At 33.3% G+C, this 24155-nt stretch overlaps 3 protein-coding genes and 1 long non-coding RNA gene across 5 annotated transcripts; 2 read left to right on the top strand and 2 right to left on the bottom strand.

The window, feature by feature from the left end:
• Positions 1-6524: 6524 nt before the first annotated feature.
• LOC126656481 (PLAT domain-containing protein 2-like) lies at positions 6525-7267 on the top strand. Its single transcript, XM_050351059.2, has 2 exons — positions 6525-6656; positions 6740-7267. Exons 1-2 carry the CDS (start codon positions 6591-6593, stop codon positions 7175-7177), a joined length of 504 nt encoding a protein of 167 aa, XP_050207016.1. The 5' UTR covers positions 6525-6590; the 3' UTR covers positions 7178-7267.
• A 7213-nt stretch (positions 7268-14480) lies between these two features.
• On the top strand, positions 14481-16366 carry LOC126656833 (F-box protein SKP2A-like). The gene is made up of 4 exons (XM_050351455.1): positions 14481-14555; positions 14597-14866; positions 14949-15090; positions 15454-16366. The coding sequence occupies exons 1-4, from the start codon at positions 14481-14483 to the stop codon at positions 15573-15575; spliced, it is 609 nt and encodes a 202-aa protein (XP_050207412.1). The 3' UTR covers positions 15576-16366.
• A 384-nt stretch (positions 16367-16750) lies between these two features.
• On the bottom strand, positions 16751-19090 carry LOC126654948 (uncharacterized). Of its 2 annotated transcripts, XM_050348951.2 has the most exons (3): positions 19031-19071; positions 17574-17672; positions 16751-17385 (listed from the first exon to the last, which is right to left on the bottom strand). In XM_050348951.2, exon 3 carries the CDS (start codon positions 17267-17269, stop codon positions 16937-16939), a length of 333 nt encoding a protein of 110 aa, XP_050204908.1. In that variant the 5' UTR covers positions 17270-17385; positions 17574-17672; positions 19031-19071; the 3' UTR covers positions 16751-16936. The 2 variants fall into 2 exon arrangements, with proteins under 2 accessions (XP_050204908.1, XP_050204906.1); XM_050348949.2 differs by lacking the exon at positions 17574-17672 and having other exon boundaries at positions 19031-19090.
• A 221-nt stretch (positions 19091-19311) lies between these two features.
• Positions 19312-20740, bottom strand: LOC130015736 (uncharacterized). Its single transcript, XR_008791082.1, has 2 exons — positions 20415-20740; positions 19312-19419 (listed from the first exon to the last, which is right to left on the bottom strand). It is a non-coding gene; the product is annotated as an uncharacterized LOC130015736 (long non-coding RNA).
• Positions 20741-24155: the final 3415 nt, after the last annotated feature.

Genomic DNA, 24155 nt, shown 5'->3' with positions numbered 1-24155 from the left:
TGGGAAGACTCCTCTCTTCATCCTTTCCTTTTTATTTTTTTCTCTTTGTGTATGCATTTTTGACTTTTCTCTTCTTGTATTTATAGCGTCTTTGAGTAATTTTCTGCAGCTGTCTTGTCTTTCTGGATTCTCCTCTTTTTTTGCGCATCGTGCTTCTCTCTCTTGATTGTTTTCGACGGTTAGGTTGCATATGCCTCTTGGTTCCTGGTTAGCAGTAGTTGCAGTTACTTTATTGCTATTTATTACATTGTCTTTTTTACCCTTTTGTTTTCTCTTTTTTACTTTCTTGGGAAAGATTATAAATAAACCTCTCATATTTCGTTTTTTGTTTTCTTCTTTCAGAATTTTCTCTTTGATTTTCTTGCTCTTTTTCATTGTCTTTTTCCGTTTTCAGTTTCTTTTTACAAAAATGGCCAAGAACATCTTTGATGCTATGGATGCGGGTATGTTGAGCGACGATGAGGTCACCTTTACGCCCAGTCTTCTTCTGCTTGACCGACCGTCTACCCTCTTTATTTTCCTCTTGTCTGATAACGAGGATGGGCCCTCTACTACGTCCGGTGGTCTCCCTCCCCCTACAGCTACTGCCTCTTTGTCCTATCTTCCTGCTATTATGCCTGTTATTTCTTTGCCTAGGGCCATATCTTCTGTTGCTATTGATTCTGTGTCAGTTGTGGTACTGTCATCTCCGGTGCTCGCGTCGTCTGCTTCTCTTCCTTCGGTTTCTTCGGAGGGGACGAAGAAGCGTCCTGCCTCCGGTCTTTCTGACTCCTCTTGTGAACCGACTTCTCACCCGCGTCGGGATGTTCCCCGTTATACTTTCATTCTTAAAGGTGGTGTTGTGGATCGAGATTGTTTCATTCTTCCAAAAGGTTCTTTTTTGGAATCCAACCACATTCGCAATGCGTTGGCTGCATACCTTCGGAGCAAATGCCCACTGTCGGTTTTTACGTAGGTTCCCGGTACGGGAGGTGTTCCATCCCTTTATGGTAGCGCTCTTCAACTGCTGGATGGCGTGCGACAATTGAAGGATGATGGGATTCATTTGTCCTCTTATGTGAACTCCCGGTCTGACTTGAATTCCCAGTTTGACCAGATGTCCGCGGTTTTAAAGAAGGTTCGGGAATTGAGTCACCGTCAGGCGGCGGAGATTTCCTCTTTGAAGGCTTTGAATGAAGCCTTGAAGGTTGATCTCTCATGAAAACAATGTGGTTGCCTCTTCTTTGGAGAAACAGCTCGATCAGCAGGATAACCAGGTTGAGACGTTACAGGGTTCTTTTCTGGTGCAGGAGAATCATATTGCAGACTTGGAGGCCACGTTGAATAATGTTCGTTTGGACCGGGCGGAGGCGGTGGCTGAGCGTGAGCGTTTAGAGTTGCACTTCCAGGCTCTAGAGAGTCAGCTGGATGAGGCTACTGAGGTGGTTCCTCTTATGTTCCAACATTACCGTCGGTCTATTAGGTCGGCCATCTTGAAAGATTATCCGTTGGCGGATCTTTCCATTTTGCATGTCGACCTGGCTCGTTTAAAAGCTAGTGCCCAGCCACCTTGTCTGCTCAGAAGTCTACGGTAGATCCTTTGGTTGCCGCTTCTCCTTCTTCTGGAGGCGCTCCTCCTATCTCTTCCTTGGCCGGGGATCGCCCTGCTTCTCTTGCTCCTTCTCCTGTTAATGACTGCGTTTCAACCTTGATGCTGCCTGCTGTTTCCTCGTTCATTTCTTTTCCTGTGGTGACAGGTTCATTGCCTTCTTCCGGTGACGTTGTTTGATGAAGTTTTGATTCATTTCTATTTTTAGTTTGCTCCTTTTGTTGTTTTTTTATGTATTTGTATTTTTTCGGAGTGTGGCCTCTGTTTGTGTTGCGCACATATTTTTTAATAACATTCCCTTACGTAGTGTTTATATATTTTGTTATTACTTATTTGTTTTCCTTTCTCTTGTATACATTTTGCTTAGCTTTTGCCATGCGTCCTTCTTTTGTCTGGCCGTTGTCTTATGGAGTTTGTTTCTTTTATGCTTGTCGTTGCCTTTTGAGGTTTGCATCTCATGTATTTGGCCGTTGCCTTATGAGATATGTATTTCTTTTATTTGGTCGTTGCCTTAAGAGATATGTATTTCTTTTATTTGGTCGTTGCCTTAAGAGATATGTATTTCTTTTATTTGGTTGTTGCCTTAAGAGATATGTATCTCATTTGCTTGGCCGCTGCCTGAAGAGATATGTATCTCTTTTGTTAGGCCGTTGCCTTACGAGATGTGTATCTTGTTTTTATTTGGCCGTTGCCAGAGAAGATATGTATATCTTTTGTTGCTTGTTTGAGTGAGTTTACTCGCAGCTTTCGCCTATTGTTGGCCTTTCGTAGTGTTTTGCTAGTTTAGTTCTTGAAACTTTGATTGTATTAAAATTGACATGGAAAATATTAACATAACAATTAAGGCTATTATCATCATGTATTTGGCCTTCGGTTTTCAACTCTCGTCTCCTTCAGGCCGCTCTACTCTTCTATTTCTTTCATTGCAATTGTGTAGCATATTGATGCAACCTCTTGATCTCCTTTGATGCTGATGACTCCTTCTGTAGTTAGTTTTTTCATCACCAGGTAGCGGATGCTTGTAACTGCTCCCGAATCATTCAGAATCGGTCTTCCTAGTATTCCGTTGTAAGCTAGCGGCATGTCTACGATGGAGAACAACTTTTTGATTTCTTTTATCTCCTATCCTTCTCTCCTGAACACTTTTATCAAATTTACTAGACCTTTGGGGTGAATGGGCGCTCCTCCGAGTCCTACTATGGGTATCGGGCAGTATTTGAGCTTCCTCAGCTCGCCTCCTATTCCTTTGTATGCATCCCAAGTCATTAGGTTCACCGCGCTTCCTTTATCTACCACCAGCTTCATGACTAAGAAGTTTTTTATGATTGCTTCTAAAACTAAGGCACCATTATGTGGTCCCTTCTTTGCCGAAAAAGTGACTATCTTCATCGTGTCCGTCTCTCTTCCTGCTTGCTCCGTTACCTACTTCTTTCTTTTTGTCCTTGTCAGTTTCTTCTTTTCGATGTTCCTTTTCTTCCTTGTGGCTCGTGAACTTCCTCAGCGCCCCGGACTCTATTAGCCTCTCTATTTCTTTTTTTAGGTCGTAGCTTTCCTCTGTGTCATGTCCGTAATCCTCGTAGAATTTGCAGTATCGGTTTTTGTCTCTTGTTCCTATTCTATGGATCATCTTTCTGGGCCAAGTCATTGGCATTCGGCTCTCCTTGGGACACATTACCATGCTTGCCATTGTTGTATTCAACGGGGTGAACGCCTCGGCCCTGTCGCCGTATCTTGACTTGTAATCGTTGAGGTACCTGTTATCATTCCTCCAATGATTGGCATCTTCGTATGGCGTGTACCTGCTGATGCTCCGATGACTCGTGATGTAGTCTTTTCGGGAGTGGGACGACTGTCTTTGCGTGGTGCTTCCCTTGTTTTTTTCCTTTTTTAGTGCGTCGTTGTTTTTCTGTCTTCTTCTGTCGTCCATGTTTATACATTTTTAAGCCATCGCCATTACTTCTTGATAAGTTTTTGGCTTTTTCGAGCTCAGTTGTCTCCCAGTACTCCCATCTGTATGCCCTTCTTCAAGACTTGTACCACCGTGTCGTTTTTCAGGTCTTCGATCTTTATTGCTTCATTGTTGAATCTTTCAATGTATGCTCTAAGCGTCTCCCCTTCTCTTTGTCGGCATCTGTAGAGTTCCTCCGAACTTCTTTTTGGTGGGATGTTCGTGAAGAACCTTATCACAAACTCCCGGTTCAGCTGTCTCCATGTCGTAATTGATCCGGCCTTTAGCTCGTTGTGTTGTGTCGTGGAGCGTGGTTGGGAATGTTTTGCAGAGTATTGTGTTTGTAACGTCTAAGAAGATCATCTTGTTGTAGAATTTCGTGACATGACTTTCTAGGCAGCTGGTTCCATCGAAGTTACCAAAGTTAGGTATTTTGAGCCTTTCCGGCCATTTCTCTGATAGCACCCTTGTGGATAAGGACGACTTTCCACTGGTCATGTTGCTTGTTTGGATGTGTTCTCTTTACTTTTCTTTGGTTGCATTCTGCATTGCTTTTGCTATCAGCCTTTTGTACTTTCATCAGATCCATTCCTTCCGTTCCTACCTCTGACCGCCTCTTGTCGGATGTGTCCGCTACCTCCTTTTCCTCATCTTCCACTATGAGTACCTCCAGTTCTTTTCCTTCGAGGTTGTCACCTGCGCTGGTGTTTTCCCTCCATCTCCCGCTCGTCCTCCGATTGTGTCTTGACTCTTACCGCTCGGCATCTGGGATAGAATGGTCTCTATTGCAACCTTGACCACAGTAGCAACATCTTCTCGGAAGCGCCTCATCGCGCCGTCCATTGTCCGATCCATGGCTTCCTGAAAGGTATGGTTTGATCCATCTCCTAGGGTGGGCATTGGACTGCCAATCCTTGGAAGAAGATTCTGAATCTTCCTATTGCTCCTGGTGCTATGGGATTTTGCGGGCTGTCCTATGTAGATCCTCCTTGTCCGCCCTGCAGCGGGCCTTTTTATTTGGCCGTTTGTCCTGGGTTGTCTTTGTTAACGTCCGTCATTTCAAAATCCGATCAGTAAGAATTTTTCTAGGAGTTGAGTTCCCACAGACGGCGCCAAATGATGGATACGGATTTTGTGTCTTATTTATAGTGTTTCCAGCGTATCAGTTTTCTCGTAGTCGATGTGGGATTGCCTTGTGGTATTTTACTACCTCGTTTATGCTTATTCCATCAAATCTAATTTTAAAAATTAATTTAATATCAACTAAATTAACTAATATAGTTTATTTTGAGTTTACATCAGAGTTAACATTAAGTTGATGGTGTTTTTAATACAATAATTTATAAATTTATTTTAACTAAGTTTACTTTAAGTTAATATTTAATTTACACTATGATTAATTTAATTTGAATAAATTAATTTAAATTTTTACAAGCGTAATATCTTATTAGTGTTTTATAATAATATATTATTTATAATATGCCATTTTAATATGTTTATATTCATTTTACATGCTTCAGTATAGATTATTAAAGAGTAAATAAAGACAAGAATTATGTCTTGTCTTGTTGGTTAGATGCATCAACATAGAATGATCGGTCATGAGTTCAAATCCCATTGAGAATAAAATTGTGTTTTATTTAATTTTTTTAAAATCTCACCAATATAGTTGACCGGGCGGTCGGGCCGGAACTTGACCAGTGGTCAGTAGCAGTTTGTTGGTTGATCTAACCGAAATCTATAATTTCCACATGTCAACATTTTATTGATTTAAATATAAATCAATGAGATGTTGACACATATTAAAAATAATAATGTCTCTTTTCTTTATTTTGGATTGTCGGGAATTTTTAAAAACTGTTTTTTGGAGAAATTTTTGTCAAAAGTAAAATTATGAGGTAAAAATATAACGCTATGACACTTTTAAGGGATTTATATATTACCCTATGAATAATCCCAATAGATTACCAAATCCATAATAGATCTTATAGTTTTGGCTTCGGTAAATGAGAGTTATACATAAATGTAATCGAACAATAAATCTAATAGCATGAGTCGCATGTGCTATATATATATATCGATCCAACAACCATTTTCATCATCATTCCCAACACACATATTATAGAATTGCTAATAAGTTACGCTATATATAATAAACAATTAAAGTATTCTGTGCAGATATCTTTTCATATCTTTTCATATCTTCTCAAATCCATATACCTTAAAAAAATGGGCGAAATTGATATTCTCCATTGTCGGTCGCAATTAGACGACTGAAAACTAAAAAATAATCGAACTTTTATTTTTTTATTTAAGGAATTTTTTTTTATATATTTTCATATTCATCTACAAGTGTAATTTTATATATAATTTTTATTTTTATTTTGCTAAAATTAATAATTCTAACTCTAAACACACTTTATAAGATAACTATTAATATAAGTATAAATAAATTATTTATTATCTTTAATTCGTGTACAAAAGAAAAGAAAGTTGATTTTCTATATACTCAAACTATCTTTTTTTTTCTTATTTGATCAATAAACTTTAAATTATTTTATTTTAATTATTAAATGTTTCAATTTTATTTCAAATGATATTTTCCGGCCAAAATTCATACGTAACAGCTGTATTTTGAGTGGTGACAATTAAATTTTGCTAGTTTTATCTTAAATTTTTTATATATGCATAATTTCTTTTTTGAGGTGAGTTTTTTAGTCAAATTATGCAAAAACGACAAATTTAAAACTAAAGAAAACAAAATCTAGGTGCGACAGAAGTGTTTTTGCCCGGAAAACTCTCGTTAAAATAAAATTAAAGTTGTAATCAAAATGACAAAAATTAAAATTTAGCCACCAAAATAAAAAATGATATTGTAGCTACCCACATGACAATTACGGGCAAAAGAAATAGTATATTCCTTTTAAACCGAAATAGAAAAAGTATAACATTAGTCACTTGTGAGCTACTATAAATTTATGGTCTTAGCAAAAAAATGGAAACTCACAACAAACAGAATTAGCTTCTGAATCGATTTAATCAATTAAAAAAAAGATGGGAGTAAACACTTATCTTCTATGTTTCCTCCTCTTCTTTGCTTTCTCCGGCCTTGCTTCTGCTGTAAGTTCCCTTTCTTATGAGCCATTTTCAAAATGCCATACATTAGAAAACTATGATTTCTAATATGTTATAAGAAATTGCAGGTGAAGATGTGTGAGTACGAGATATACGTGAAGACAGCAAACAAGGTGGGTGCAGGAACAGACTCCAGAATTGGAGTAAAGTTGACGAGCCTCGTAAAAGATTCTTTCGAGATTCGAGATCTTGCGTCGTGGGGCAAAAAGGGACCACGATACAACTACTTTGAACGAAACGCTCTCGATCATTTCACCCACAAATTACCTTGCTTGAACGCCGAAATTTGTTCGCTTACATTAACCTCGGATGCATCCAAATTCAATGCGCCATGGTTGTGCGAGGATTTTCACCTCAGCGTAAACGACGGAGATTTCCCATACGGTCACCACTTTCGTGTGAATCAATGGCTGGATAGTCGGACGCGAAGTATTAGCATAGATAATTGTTCTCCGGCAATGGATGATGATAAGAAAAGTGTTGTTACTACTACTACTGTCAATTGAGGTTACTTTACTATGCCTGTATTGGTCTTTCTTGCTGTACTCCGTTGCTAATAAATAATTAATATCTACCGGTGGTTTATTTGGTTTTTAGTTCAGTTGGGATAAGAAAAGTGATTTTTAGTAACGGTCAATTACAATGACTATTAAAATAGATATATATACCTTCTATGATATGGTCCTGCAAATAGGATCTCGTCACAGGTCTACCACTCGGAAAATCTCGTCGATTTCTCTTGTTTTTCCTGTTTTTCGATAAACCTATTTTTGAGATGTTAATGGTGATTTGTTCAAGAGATCACCAACTCTCCTTTTCTTTATTTTTGACTGAATTATTGATTACTTTATTGAATATAAGCATCTTCTTTAAATAGAGAAGAATTAAAACTACAAAAAAAAAAGAATTCCTACATAAGAAGAATTCCTAATAAGCATAAATAATACTTTCTAAATAATAGAAAATAAAATACTTTCTAATTAAAAGTCTAGATTTTAGCTAACAAAATAGGAACTTTGTTATTACAACTGTAATAAAACAACTGTTCATAACATTACTCCCTTCTTCGAATAAGAGCTTGTCCTCAAGCTCGACCCAATCTAGCCTTCTGATTGGAAGGTTCCTTCTTCCTCGGGGTCGTATAACAAGAGGCAAAAAGGTCTCTTGCATTTATGTCCCGGAGAGTAAAGTGCATCACAGTTAAAACATTGCCCTCTTGCCCTTCGTTCTGACATCTCAGCTTTGCTTAAAAGCTTAATTGGTGGTGCAACAACCGCACTTCCTATGTTGGAAGCTGATTCAAAATTGTTGCCTTGTATTTTCTGTTCTTGGATGCCTGCAAGAGTAGGGGCTACTCCAAACTGTTTTGAGCTGGTTAAGATTGGTGGTCGCCCTACACTGAGTCCCTCTCGGCTCAGCTGCATCTTTCTCTCAAAAGCTCGTGCTAGGTTCATTGCAGTGACCAGATTTGGCGGAGATTGCATTTCCACATCCATCCGCAAGGTTTCAGTTAGCCCAGCAGTAAACAAATCCACTTACTGCTCTGAATGAACAGAAGTTGCTCTAGCCAACAAGGTCTGAAATTGGCGTTGATATTCCTCAACTGTTCCCGTTTGTTTGAAATTAACCAATTCCCCTAATGGGTTGCTGCTCAGAGGAGGTCCAAATCGCACCGAACAATAATTTTTAAATTCAGCCCATGTAAGTGTTGGTTCCTCCTGATCGACCCGATAATACCATAATTGCGCTTCGTCCGTCATGTGGAATGCTGCCAGCCCTACCTTTTCCCTCTCCTCAATCCTTTGATTATTAAAAAAATGTTCGCAACAATATAACCAGCCCAGAGGATCTCCGGTCCCATTATATGAGGGAAATTCCAGTTTAGTATATCTAGGAACATAATTATTGCCTGTAGCTGTAGATCGTACAACTCGGTCTTCTTGTTGCATTGAAGGATTTTTATTGTTGCTGCTTGTAGTTGTTGTCGCTATTTCTTTACCCTTAATACTGATCTAAAATTCCATTAATTTTTGAAGCTCCCTAATGCTATATTTTATGCCGCGCACATCTTGTTGCGTTTCTGAAACTTTGTGTTCCAGCTCTTGCATCCTAGCAGTCAATTGATTATTTTCACCCATGACGATCTGCTCTGATACCAAGTTGATATGGTCTCGCAAATAGGATCTCGTCACAGGTCTACCACTCGGAAAATCTCGTCGATTTTCCTTGTTTTTCCTGTTCTTCGATAAACCTATTTTTGAGATGTTAATGGTGATTTGCAAGAGATCACCAACTCTCCTTTTCTTTATTTTTGACTGAATTATTGATTACTTTATTGAATATAAGCATATCCTTTAAATAGAGAAGAATTAAAACTACAAAAGGAAAAGAATTCCTACATAAGAAAATTCCTAATAAGCATAAATAATACTTCCTAAATAATAGAAAATAAAATACTTCCTAATTAAAAGTCTAGATTTTAGCTAACAAAATAGGAATATTATTACAGCCGTAATAAAACAACTGTTCATAACATTCTATAAGAACTATTTTAATATCGTTTTTATATATAATTATTTTACATAATAATATTGTTGCTAATAAATGATAATACCTTTTATCTGGTTAATTACCAACGATTTAATTTGTGTCGTTTTTTAATATTACCATCTGTAACGATAAATAATTGGGCTTTTTACATAAACATATATCTTTTGTAAAAATATAACTTTTATACGGGTCACAGTTTTCAATATGAAAACTACCATGAATGCTGAAGATTATTACTTTTTTACGGACATTATATATATACTGCTACAAGTCAGACCCCTCATAAACCAAATAATTTTCTCTCTCCTCAAATTTCTCTCTCTCAACTCACCTTTTGTTCTTCGCACCAATCCGCCTCCGTCGTTTCATTTTCATCGTTTCTCTTCTATTTTCCACCTCTGCCGTTCCGCCGTTCCGTCTTCGTCTCGCTGTCATCTTTCTTTTATCGTTTTGATTTCAGATCTGGAATTTTTTGTTAATTTTTTCATTTTCAGATCTGTAATTTGTTAATTTTTTACTGTTTTTTCACCATTAAACATGTATAAATAGTATCTTTAAAGAATTTAATACTCATTTCATGTTATGTAGAATAATTTTGCGATTTTATGGAATAAAATTCTGTTATTTCTGCATTTTTCTTGTGTTTCTGCGTTTTTTTATATTCTGCAGAACGATTTGTTGATGATGATTGATTGCTGAATTATTGTAATGTCACAGTGTTGTAGATTTTATGTTGATTTTGTGTTGATATTATGTTGATATCAACCGTTTTTTTTATTTTAACATTGACAAATAAGATAATATTGTCTGTGAAATAAAGTAAAAAATTAATTAAATTAAATTGAGACTAGATAATGATATGATAGTATCGGGGAAGAAGACAAATAATGAAGTTGAATTATTGTAATGTTACAGTGTTGACATTGTGTTGATTTTCGGTTGATATTTTGTTGATTTTAGTATTGGTGAAGAAGAAAATAATGATATGCAATGTTACAATGTTGATCTTATGTTGATATTGTGTTGATATTATGTTGATATGTAGTTGATTTTATCATTAACGAAAAAGAACACATTATATGTGAAATAAAATAAAAGAAATTGAAAAAATATTAAAAAAATAAAAATTAGTGTAAAAGAAGATTGAAAAATTTAAATTAGTTAGTTTATTACATATGTTGATTTCGTGTTGATTTCATGTTGATATTAAAACTGGCGAAAAACATCAACAGTAAAAAAAAAAGTCCAAATCCAAAAAAAATTAAAAAAATTAAAAAAATTTAAATTTAAAATATGTGATAAATATTAAATGCAGGAATATAATGGTGAAAAAAAAAATTAAAAATGATGAAAAAAAATGTTGGAAAATGGGAGTTAATCTAAAAAGTAAAGTTTTTTTCAAAAAGTAGTATAAAAGAAAAGAAAGTTGGTATGAAATGTAAAGATTTAGAAGGGATGGTAAAAAAGTAAATGTTGGAGAAAAAACAGTATTTTATATAAAAAGCCCTAAATAATTTCGTTATTAAAAGAAAGAAGGAAAAGTTTAAAAGCCCACATTGAAAATAGGGTTAATTGTAAATCAAATCACGAACTTTATCGTAATTTCCAATTACAACACGAACTTTAAAACTTAACAATGTCAATAACCAACTTTTATTTTTTGGCAAATTGGTACACCGATCTAAAAAAACACTAACGTGGATATTGTAATGTACTGCCACGTGTCAAAGTTGGTTGCTGACATTGCCAAGTTTCAAAGTTCGTGTTGTAATTGCAAATTAGAGTAAAGTTCGTGATTTAATTTGCAATTAACCCTTGAAAATAAGTGAAATGAGAATGATGTATTCTCATTATAAAAGAAAACCACTTATCAACATAAAAATAACTTTTTTTACTTTAATTATAATATATTAATGAAAAAGTGAAAAATATTAAAATTTTAATAATATTTTCATTAAAAATTATAAAATTATATAACATATTAAAATAATAATTAATATTATAATGTTTTGACAGCAAATTTTTATAGTATTAATATCTTTTAACAGCCAATGTTATAGTTTTGTAAAACATATAATAACGACCATTACTAAAAAAAGTCGTTATGAAAAACATTACATTACGCTAACACGCACAACCACGTTTATCGTTATTAAAAAAATTTAATAACCATATTTTGAGTTTTCATAACGATAACTGGCGTTTTTAAAAATCAAATTACTTATAGGGTGAGCATAATTGTGAGCGGAGCGGGATTTGGGGGTCAGTCGCTCAGACTTATGGCGGGATTCTATTCTGGGAAGGATTTGAGAAAATGTGGAGTCGCCACCTAGCTCAGCTAGGAATGCCTTTTATACCGATTGGATAACCTCACTCGCTTATGGGGGAGATTTTCGTACGCCGGACCAAAAGACTAGGTTCGTGGACATCTACCGAAACTCTTGTATTTGGCTTATCAATTACATTTGCTTTTACTGGATTTATTCGTTTTATCTCATTTCAACATTCATGCAGTTCACAGTATAACTTGCTGGAATTTAAACACAGATGAAAGCAGTAAAGGGACCCAATTTAGGACGTTCATATGACTCGATTCAGGCAATTAGCAAATACTTCTATGCATTCATCTAACTTTAGAGGTTTTTAACAAATAGCAAAAGACTAGATGGTCTGGATTGATTGCATGCACAAAGCCGAAAAACTAGGTTTCTTGATTTTATTGATTTTATTTAGTTATCTTGAATAACCACTACAAGAAATCTAATTTTTAAAAACGTCAGTTATCGTTGTGAAAATTCAAAATATGGGTGTTAAATTTTTTTAATAACGATAAACGTGGTTGTGCATGTTGGCGTAATGTAATGTTCTTCATAACAGACTTGTTTTATAATGGTCGTTGCTATATGTTTTACAAAATCTATAAAATTGGTTGTTAAAAGATATTAATAAACATAAAAAGTCGTTATCAAAACATTATAATATTCATTATTATTTTAATATGTTATATAATCTTATAATTTTTTTTTAATAATTTAAAATAAAAATATTATTATAATTTAATATTTTTCACTTTTTTATTGATATACACATAAAAAGGAATAGGGGATGCAAACAACATGTACTGACATTATTTTAAAGTGTTTACAATCTAATTAAGATATTTAAATATCTGATTTCATGGTAATTTGAGCAAGAACACACCTAAGGCAAATAAGTATAAAGACCATCCTAACATACATTCTAAGCATTGTAATCGAGATAAATCTAGATATGGCATAGAAAATACATTAAAACATCCTATTAACATACTTCTTTTCGATTCGTATAGCAATATTATCAAGAACACCAAATTTGGCAATTATGACAAAAATCAACAAAATAAACTAATATGCATCCTAGTACATACAAATTCAGGGATTGCGATTAATATGGCATAAAAGTGATAGGAAATATTTGAGGATCCTCAGAAGTAACCATTCTGAGTCCTTGGCTCATTTACTAGCGAATTGGATGTGAAATCCAGGTTCAAATATGCGCGTATAGCTCGTACTGTCCACCATCAGAGGTACTCGCTCACCGTTGGTTTTGTAACGCCCTAACCTGAGCATTACCTGTCGTGGTGCATGACTCTGACTTCATGCCCCCTGGTACCGGTCTACTCCGCAATTGGCCAGGAGTAGGTCTTCTCTATGTCCTGAAGGTCGTCCATTGAGACTGAACTGCCTGTTGTGTCCCCGTAGAATAGAGCTACAAACTCTCAGTCGTCCTGAGATTTATCCAACACTACTAGAAAACAGGGGTTTAGCGACAGAATTGCAACGGAAAACGTCCGTCTCAAGATTTTTGGTCGCAAATCGTGTTTCCGACCAATTCCGAAATCTGTGGCATGCTAAATTTGACCAAATCCGTCGCAAATTGTCTACCGAAGGAGACCAAAATGGAGACTAATTTGTGACGGATTTGGAGAATTTTGCGACGGAATAACTAATTCAGTAAGCGACGGATGTCATGTGCCAATTTAGTCTCAGAATTGGCACCTTTAGCGACGGAGGCAGTCCGTCGCTAAAGGTGACATCCGTCGCATAAGTGACTATTTTTTCTTCAGAATTTTGCCATTTTCCGTAATTTTTTCCGTTCTTTCCTGTCGTTTTAAACCTGTTAAATACAGTAATTACAATTCATTTATTGTTCACAATCAATTGAAATAGAATAGTGAATATATATATATATATATATATATATATATATATATATATATATATATATATATATATATATATATATATATATAAACAAATATCAAAGTATACATGTAACGTTTGAACGAAAAAAAAAACTCAATTTGTTCGGAAACTAAACTAACACGACACTACAAATCTGTAGTGTCGTCATCGTCTGGTGGGGGAGGGGGGAACTGTGGCCGATACTTTATAGGAAGATTAGGCATCATCCTTGCAATCCTCTCTCGGATAAGATGGACCATGCTCGCCTGCTGCAGACGCTGTTGCTCCGCCAGCCTCTGCTCAACCTCCCGCAGGCCCCTCCTATATGCCGGCCCGCAAGCCCTTCTCAATTATATAATAACTAGCCGTAAGTCCAGCGTATTTACGCGGAATCAAATTAATATTTATTTAAATAATAAATTTATTAAAAAATATATGACAAAAAATCATAGGGATTATTTTCCAAATACCTGGTTTTGCCAGCATTTTGACCCATCTTTTTCTATTTTCCGTCGCTACCTAATTCGCTAACTTGTTTACTAAAAATACACAACTAACGGATGACACTTAACGATATTAGCCATAATTCATCAAACAACAGAAATTGAAAATGGAGGAACAGATCTCGCCACCACATGCTATCTACAGATCTTTCCGGCGGTTGTCAAACTTCTGCTCGTTCTCTGCCAACCTTCGCGGCGTCACCGTCGTCATCATCATCTTCAAATGAAACCGATAAAAGTAGCACTGATTATGGTTCTATGACTGGCGAGAGTTTTAAAGAAAGAGATTGGCGGTGATTATGGTGGTTGCTTCTCTGCTGCTGGCCGGAGAAGAAAAGATACGGTTTTTATGAATCAGTAGTAAGAAGAATTTCACTCTTCTGTATTCTTTTCCACTTAAATTTGGTCATAAACGGTTCTTCTTCTCCACCGTCTGTAATTGTTACATAGATTTAGAGAACTCATTCATGAATTTCATTTTCTCATTAATAAGATCATAAAACTGTGTAGGAGAACTTCACGATGTGGATTAGATGACTGCTCAACGAATGACCTTGCACCAGAAATTTGGTTTAATTGTTCTCTTCAATCATTTTGGTTGCATCGCGGTATTACTAAAATTATTTTCTGTTGTTTAGTTCTTCGCTAGGATAAATCGCAGCTTGAGGATAATGCGGTTGAGGCTATTTCACGTCATTGTCATGATCTTCAGGATCTTGACCTGCGACAAAGCTTTAACCTTAATGATTTCTCCCTGTATGCGCTAGCTCATGGTTGCCCCAACCTTACCAAACTTAACATAAGAGGGTATACATTGTTTAGTGATGGTGATCTTGAATATCTTACTGGGTTTTGCCGAAAACTAAAAATTTTGAATCTTTGTGGATGTGTTCAGGCTGCATCTGACCACGCTTTACAGGTTTAAATGAGTTACGAACTTGTTATTTCACATGCTTCTTAACAAAGAAACTGATTGCTAAGCTTGTATGAATTATCTGCAGGCCATTGGACATAACTGCTGTCAGATGCAATTGCTGAATCTGGGATGGTGTGAGAATGTTGGTGATGTTGGAGTGATGAGTTTAGCATATGGATGCCCGGATCTTAGAACTCTTGATTTGTGTGGCTGTGTCTGTATAACAGGTAATGAATGTTGATCATACTATTTAACCATTAGCATTTAACATCGTCATTTTAAATTGATTCGTGGTTGATGACTACGGTTTTATAGTCAATTTTTTATGCTACATATTTCTTACATAGTTGTTTCATAGTAGTTTGTTTAGTTGCATTATGATTGATGTTCAACTCGACTATGACTTGTGGTGTAATGTTGGTGAAATGTTGGTGTATTATTGGTGTATTGTTACTGTATTATTAGTGTATTGTTAGTGTAATATTGGTGTATTATTAGTGTCTCAATTTTGTTGTGTGCATCATATTGCTTCTCTGAATTTTCTTAACTTCATAAATATAGTGTTTACTTGAATTTGTTGTTGAAAGTAGCAATATTCAGAAATTTAAGTTGGACGTTGCAAGTCAAGGTGGAAGTAATGTTGCCAAAAGAAGGGGTGATGCTTTTGCTTGCGCATTTTCTTCTCATCTGGCAAGGTAATCCTACCGACTGATATATTCTGTTTCACGTTTATGTATCACATACATCTCTTATTACTGGTTATATCAGGATGCTGGAGTTTAAGTATTTAAGATGCTATCTTTCTAGTGTCTTTTTTATTAATAATTGGATTTATGTGCGAAGTTTGATTGAGCTTAAATGATTATTTAAGCGCCGACGTGAATAAGCGCGCGACGGCCGTCACAGTTCCGGCAGCTCGCGGTAGCCATGCTGCAGTCAATAGGCATTTGCCTGATAGCAACAACAACAACACCAATGGTAACAGCAACATTGCAGCAACTATGGCAATGAGGCCATCAGCTATAAATCATCATCATCGTTGTTCGAAAGACAACGTGATTCCACTTCGGACCGTAAGACTACCAGCAACATCTGAAGCAGAAACACCCTATTCACTAGAGATGTTCCAAAGTCCAGGGAGTTTAGGATTTTGAGGATTTGAAAATCAAATGGTGCCTTACCTGAATCAAACAAAAGATGAACCAAGGGATGAGTTGTTCTTGGAGTCATTGCTATGTTGAAAAGGAAGAGAGGAGGTCAAGTTCTATTATTTGATTATGTTTATGTTTTTGATTTTATATGTACATTTTACAACGAGTAATTTGATTTCTTAATGTTGTAGGATCATACTGGGGTAGTTTAGGAATGAATTTGTAACAGATTACATTTTTTGATTGTTTTGTTTTGGGGCTTCATGACTTCATACTCCAAACTCTTGATTCAATTTTTGTATCACACTTGATCCTATTTGTTAATTTATCCATGGATTCAGAATTAAAATTATTTACCAATTTTGTATTTAAAATGCTAAAAGTAGGTTTGCAACTTTGAATTCATTTCTAAAAATACACTGATAATATGCTCACAATACACTAAAAACATACTAAAAATACACTAATAAAACACTAATAATACCCTAAAAATACACGAAAGAAATGGGTTTTAATGAGTGTGAATTACAAATTTATCCTTTTTTCTTTACAATTCTAAATTTTCAAATAATTCAGGGTTTTTGTCAAGTTCATCACTGGCTACCATCAGATTAGATGAAAATGTTAGTTACATCCGGTCAATTTTAACAGAAAATTGGTTTAAATTATTACATAACATTTTAGGGACTTATAAAGCAAGAAATCAAGCATCACAACAGTACATAATAAGCACATATTTAAGAAACAAGAATTCCATTGCAATCTTTGAATCCAAAAGACAACAATTTACTAACTGCCAAAACTCATAAAAGATTGAATCACAAACCAAAACAACGAATCAACTTTGACTCAAAATCCCACTAATCAACCTACAAAATTCATCAGGAAAAAAGGAACTCAGTGAATTATCAATATACATAGCTTAGAGGCCATGATATTCATCAAGATCCACAGTAGTCTTAAATTGTTGCTCAAAAGAAGGAATAAGAGCACCTGTAGTAGTGCAGTTTCCATTCTCATCCATATTGACAGCAGCACAAGATCCCAATCCTGATCCCACAGGCACAGCAGTAACTTCTACTTGATCAGTCGATGATCCTGATGATCCTCCACCTTCAGATTGCATTCCCAACATTCCATCAAAAGCAGCAGCCACAGGATCAATCCTCGGAAAAGGCAAGTAAACACTATGCACAACAATCTTCAAATTCCGAATCAAGTCAGGCACCTTAACTCTCACATAGTTAATCCTCATCAGAAAAGCAGCCGCTAGACTCAAACCTCTGATACCAGCGCTAGTCACCACAAGCGACTGTCATCTTTCAAGAGTCGGTAAAATCGTCCCAATCGGCATTTTCTCCAGCTCAGCAACTGTCAAATACATGTTAAGCACAATATGAGACCTTATACTACTAATACACGAGTGAGATCTAGAGAATATTGACAAATAAAATTAGAACTCAAAGAAAAATAATTTGATAAAAATAAATTATGGTCCATAAACTTAAATAGCTGAACTTTTAATTGCTAAATAAAGAGAGAAATGCAGGGCATCCAACCCTAACGATCTGATACTACTTGATATGTTTTTGAGTTGTTTGGTGTTGTGGATAAGAACTTTAAAGTTTGACGAAGAGTTGCTACACACAGCTAACCTGCTGCCAGAAAAATTTCAAGTGCAAAGCAAACAACTTTCAAACTCATAAGAAGCAAATCATCTAGAATTCTCAAGACAAATTTAACTATATCAAGCCAAAAAAATTGTGTTGGCCGTCATGAATAAAAAGTAAAGATTTTATCATCACTTCTGAAAAATCATAGAATAACACCAAAGAAACACTAAAAAATACTAAAAATCAGTAATAAACACCAAAGAAACACTAAAAATACACTAATTGAAATTAAATACCAATTAAACACCAATTAAACACCAATTAAACATTAATTAAACACCAATTAAACACTAATTGAAATTTATCAACTAAAAAAAACACTAAAAATCAGTAACAAACACCAAAGAAACACTAAAAATACACTAATTGAAATTAAACACCAATTAAACACTAATTAAACACCAATTAAACATCAATTAAACACTAATTGAAATTTATCAAGCAATCTTAATTATATTTTGTGCCATCCTTGATACCATATTTTCCAGCCATATGAATCAAACATTTTGTATTCATCAAGTCATTCATTCAGGTTTGTTAGTTAATCGTGAAATGTCATAGAATGCAACTTTTCAGTATTTAAACTAGCAGACTCCATAAACTAACAGGATCTAATGGATTAAGCTCAAGAGCTCGTCTTTCCAAGTCTTCTCCGAGAGGCACATTTCAACGAATTTTGTAGGCAGCCAATAAAGTTTTGTAGATCAAAACATTTGGCTTAAAAGCCCAAGAAATACTAAAATACATCCAAGAAACGCCCAAAATATCAATGATACTTTGTACACCAATTAACGCCCAAAATATCAATGATACTTTGTACACCAATTAACGCCCAAAATATCAACGATGCTTTGTACACCAATTAACTAATTAAACACTAAAAGTACACCACAAAAACACTAAAAATACACCAATTAAACACCACAAAAATACTAAAAATACACCAATTTAACACCACAAAAACATTAAAAGTAAATAACACCAATTAAACACCACAAGCAGGTAATAATTACGACCTATAAAATTTGGTTTAAGTTCGGTTTATTGAATACAACTGAAAATAAACTAAGTAATAATTACGACCTATAAAAATTACAGTACATGTCCGATGATCACTTTTTAAATATTTGAATGCTAACATGTTTGACAATTACAACATGAACTAAATATTAAAAATATACGACACAAACTATTAATTTTTTTACAATTCAAAATACCGAACAAAATTCTCCGTTAAAAAGCATGATGAAATAGATGTCAGAACGGTGTACATGCTAAAGTTGATGATTTTTTTTGTAATTAACCCAACAAAATATATGGAACAGAAATACATTGACAGGTACCTTGTAATGTGTTGCTGAAAATCCCTATGAAGCTTCATTATCCTTATCTCCTGTTTTCTGTATTATGAACATCAACAAGCTATCAGATTAAGTTACAAACCCTTGAAACAGAAATTTCTAGAGTTCTACATTTCACCATTTTTTCGTTTCGAAAAAATGCTCGTAAGCTAAAAAAATTCTATATTTGTAACCTATTACTGTAGACACACCGTTCTCTTTCCGTTTCGAGAAAAGAAAAAAGAAGAAAAATGCATTTGAGAAATAATTGAACTATAACTTGCCTTGTTTAAAACAGGAGTACTAAGCAAAATCCCTTCATTTCAGAGGTTTTTATGTGCACTGCATTACAATTTATGCTCCCCATTTTCTTGAAAATCCGCAGCTTAACACTAATCAAAGTTCACTTAATCAAGCCTCCAAACTAAGATGTAGAGACGCTAAATAACATGACAATGTCAACATAAAGACTATCAAATATCAGATACGCCTTAAAAACACTTACAATATACCTAAAAACACTTAAATATCACTATGAACCATTCAAGTAAACAAATAAGCAAACAAAGAAGAACAAGCATAGAGTACACCACAAAAAGACTAAAAGTACACAATAAACACAACAAAAACAATAAAAGTACACCAATTAAACACCAATTAAATACTAATTAAACACCAATTAAACATTAATTAAACACCAATTAGGAACATGAAAGTGTTAGATTGTGAACAAACAACAAAGTTATGAATGAGGGACCTGCCCGTATCAAAACGTCCATAGATATGTTGAATAATGCCAGCTTCTAAATGGAGCATTGAGAGAATAGAAGAAGCATTTTGATAAAAACAAATTCACAATTAAGCAAAAGCCATAATCTAACCATAGATAATTCACAATTGGAGAAGTTCATCAAAGAAGCATCACTCAAGTGAATGCAATTTTCATTGAGAATTTTTATCAAATAGGTAATGAGCACAACAAAAGCTACTTGTCTCTAATATGTTGATATACCGGTGTTGAACCAACACCACCATCAATCATTTATAAATCCAAAAAAAAAAAGACAAGAGAATCAAAAAAGCTGAAAATAAGAAGAATGAGTATAGAAATTGAAATCGAAATATGAATTTGTAAGATCCAAACAATATTCTTGAGAGTAAACTGATTGATGATAAAATGAACTCAGGAACATGAACACAATTGAGGTATTCTTTCAAAACAAGCAGAATATAAGGCAGAATGATGAATTAAACATATATGATCAAAAATAACTTGAAATTGAACCTAGAACTTTCATTCGACGATAGGAAATAACTCAAATCAAACTTGAATTTGAAATCATCGATAATAATGAAAATAATCTGAAATTAAAATCTGAGACTGAACCTTCAAATCACCGATAACGATGATTCAAATCTGAAATAGAACCTTAGAAGTTAGCGATAGCAATGAGAAAGACGACCGAAGCAGTTTGCAAGGTCAGATATCCTGGAACCCAGACTCTGCGGCCTCTATTACCACTACCTCTGCCGCCTCCGCCATACCATAAAATTTTCAGAGAACTAACGCCGGAGAAGAAAGAGGAGGATATCAGCAAACTCCGGCACTGCTGGTTAAAGAAAGAGGAGCTGGAGAAAGGATGATATCAGAGAACTAACGGCAGTTAAAAGAAGAATTATTTTGGTAAATTAAAAAACAAAACAGGTAAAACTAGTTAGGGAAAAAAGTCATAAAAGAAAAGTCAAAAGTCGGAAGGTAAACTTATAAATAAGTTAGCGAAAAGTGTATTTTGAGAAATTACCACAAAATCATATGCAAATTAATAAAATATAAAAATATTTTAATATTAATAATAAATTATTCAAAAATATTGACTATCTCTAATATAAATACTCTTTTGATAATAACTTTAATGTTAGGTAAAAATCAAATAAATAAATTATAATATTAAATTAATAAAAATAAATAAATATTTATATAAAATATAAGTTTGTCAGAATTATAAATTAATTTTATGTTTTAGAAATTAATATCTAATTAAATAAATGATTTGATGAATAAATATTAAAATTAATTTAATTAAAATAAATATTCTGAAGAAAAAAGAAAGTAATAAAAAAATTGTTGTTGAGAGCTAATGAAAAATTATTTGATGATAATCGACTTAACTATTATTATTAGTGATTTGAAAAGGATAGTGATATTAACAGTATGCATTTGAGATCATTACAATATATTCTACCATCACTCCACTCCAATAAAGCTCTTGTATGAATAAAATTGCTTCTTTATCTCACTATGGATAAACTTACTTCTTCTTTTTACCTTGTACGTGTTCCAATAAATTGTTTAATACAACCAATCTTATTTAAATAAATTAATAGTAATGCTTCATACAATTATAATTTAATTGTAATGTCAGAAAAAACACTATATTTTTTGCATTTTATTTTTCTTGTGGGTAGGTTAAAATTTATGGTATAATATTGATAGCATAATTATTTAGAATTTATGAATCAATAGTAATGCTTAATACAATTATAATACAATGCTCGCATTATAAAAAATCATTAAACTAAAAGTTAATTTTTAAAATGGTGTAAGCGCGCTAAGGAAATTTTTGTTAAGTTAAGGCTTCGATTCTCCCACAATACAAACACTCCCCTTTCCAATTATTAAAAGAAACCATTGGTTATTTAAGTGGACCCGCTTTCATTTAATTGCAAAACGATGTTTGTCCTTACAAAATGAATATTTATATAGAGAGCTTCTCTCGATTTGCATGTTAAAAAAACATCTTAAAATCAAGCTTTCAGAAATTGATTAGCAATTATTCAAATATGGTCATTGTCGAAAACACTGTCATTGATTATTATTAAAATAAAATGAAAAAGACTATATCAATTAAGTTTTCTGAAATTATATATAATGATAAATTAGGAAATTTTTATATATAAAAATATTTAAAATTATAAGAAAAATTAATTAAATGAAAAAGAGAACTCATAAATACATTTTATTTTCATTAAATCAAATATAGCATTATCGCGAGTTCCATTTTATCTAAACTGCTTAATTTGATTTTAGCTTTTTAATGAGTCGCAAACTAAAAATTCTTGAGAATACTAATTTTGTTTAATAACAAATTTTATAATAGGTAAAACTTAAATTATTTATAAAATAATATTTTTATAATAAACTTATAAAAATTATAAAAAAAACATAAACATATGAGAATGTTATAACAATTAAATAAGATATTTAAAAAAAATTGAAAACACATGACAATATAAATTAGTTTAACAATGGATTTTTTTAAAAAAATACATTAGATAAAATTAAAATAAAAATAAAAATTCATAATTTTTTTAAATTTTTATTAAAATAAATAAGATAAATACTTTACACATATTAGCTATAGTAAGTTATGTTATAATGATGACTACAACAAACAGACGTGATTGACTATTGTAAAAATTTATAGAAAACGACTGAGCATATGATCATTGACCATCAAATTTAAACTCATCATATTTTTCAAACTTTATGAAATAAATAAGTTTTACCTTTTATGATGTATTCAATTGTCGAATTATCTGTTATAAATATAAAAAAATTGCATGTTTCTTCTAACGTATAATCTCCATTACCGTTTACTTGACTGTTTACTTTGTAAGTAATTTACAATTTTTTTACTATTTATACTTTCTATCCAAATAGTATTTAGTTTTTATCAAACTCATTAAAAAAATAAGTTATTCAGTTTAGATAGAGTGGAACTCATAGACTTGCTGAATTTTTTTTTTAGGATTTAATGCAAATGCATACACCAACTTTGACCTAATTTGCAATTACAACATAAACTTTTAAGCTTGGCAATGTCGGTAACCAACTTTCATTTCTTGGCAAATTGGTACACCGACCAATCATAAAACGACAAATGGCGGTTTATTACAATGTCCACGTTAGTGTTTTTTGAGTTTGGTGTATCGATTTGCCAAAAGTGTAAAGTTGGTTATTGACATTACCAAGTTTTAAAGTTTATGTTGTAATTGCAAATTACGTCAAAGTTGGTGTATGAATTTGCATTTAACCCTTTTTTTTACTATTTACACTTTCTATCCATATAGCATTTAGTTTTTATCCAACTCATTAAAAAAATAAAATTAAAATAAATTGTTTATATAAAGTGGGAACTCATAGAATTGCTCTATTTGTACATAAAATCATCTTCTATGCTATTTTCTACCATGTCATCCAATTTTCAATCTCCATCATGTGGATTACAACTTAATTAAAAAGAATTTGAAAATAAAATATAGTATATAAATTCAAAAAGATCTGTGTTGTTTTCCTTAACAACCAAATTTTTTATATTTTTTTTTCTATATTAAATAGATCAAAAGAATGATAAAATATTTATATTTCAAATGAAGAAAAATTATCAAACATAAATTTCTTTTTAGGGTTAAATAATTATCAACAAACTAACCGGTTTATTCTTGAGAAAATAAATAACAGGCCTTCATGTGAACATTTTTTATTGCCGGATTACTTTTGAAGATAAAACAAAAAAGCAAGAAGAAAGGCTATTAAAAAAATAAAAATCAAAGAAAAGATTGATAATCTGTTTTCATTCGTGCTGTAGATATAAATAGCTTATAAAAGGTAGTTTATACAAAGTGAAAAGTCATTAGAAAAACTTAATTAAGTAGTTTAAAAAATGTAATAACTTTATCTACAAAGTAGTTTAGAAAATGTGACCGTGCATAGGCAGTGCACGAACGTGCACAGGCATAGGCAGTGCACGAACGTGCACAACAGTGCACGGACGTGTAGGCCGACTCCGACAGGGTCTTTTCATGCGGCGAATCCGAGGGGACTTCGTCTAGTAGGACGGTGTGTTTACCGTCAGTTAGTAAATGTTTAAAGGTGAACATATTAAAATGATATAAGTCTATACCAAGAGTGGTATTATATATTGAACGAGAAGTTCAATATTGAGATTAGTTTATGTGTTTGTTTATAGAGTTGTCTATTAACAGAAATAGTATTTGAGTCTATCGTTTATACAATAGGACTAGAGTTAGAAATTTAATGTCTAATATTCTTTTGACATTTGAATTT

The sequence above is a fragment of the Mercurialis annua genome, linkage group LG7 (genome assembly GCF_937616625.2).
Source record: "Mercurialis annua linkage group LG7, ddMerAnnu1.2, whole genome shotgun sequence".
In the NCBI taxonomy this organism is placed as follows: Eukaryota; Viridiplantae; Streptophyta; class Magnoliopsida; order Malpighiales; family Euphorbiaceae; genus Mercurialis; species Mercurialis annua.
The sequence above is the reverse complement of the archived record's forward strand: the minus strand, read 5'-3'. Positions and strand labels throughout refer to the sequence as shown.

What these genes read in the sequence shown, in the direction of transcription:
- LOC126654948 (XM_050348949.2), bottom strand. Translation starts at nt 17,269, where the DNA reads ATGAGGATTAACTATGTGAGAGTTAAGGTGCCTGACTTGATTCGGAAT.
- LOC126656481 (XM_050351059.2), top strand. Translation starts at nt 6,591, where the DNA reads ATGGGAGTAAACACTTATCTTCTATGTTTCCTCCTCTTCTTTGCTTTC. An exon ending in TCTCCGGCCTTGCTTCTGCT is followed by an intron (nt 6,657 to 6,739) that starts GTAAGTTCCCTT and finishes AAGAAATTGCAG; the next exon opens with GTGAAGATGTGTGAGTACGA.
- LOC126656833 (XM_050351455.1), top strand. Translation starts at nt 14,481, where the DNA reads ATGACTGCTCAACGAATGACCTTGCACCAGAAATTTGGTTTAATTGTT. An exon ending in ATCATTTTGGTTGCATCGCG is followed by an intron (nt 14,556 to 14,596) that starts GTATTACTAAAA and finishes GTTCTTCGCTAG; the next exon opens with GATAAATCGCAGCTTGAGGA. An exon ending in CATCTGACCACGCTTTACAG is followed by an intron (nt 14,867 to 14,948) that starts GTTTAAATGAGT and finishes AATTATCTGCAG; the next exon opens with GCCATTGGACATAACTGCTG.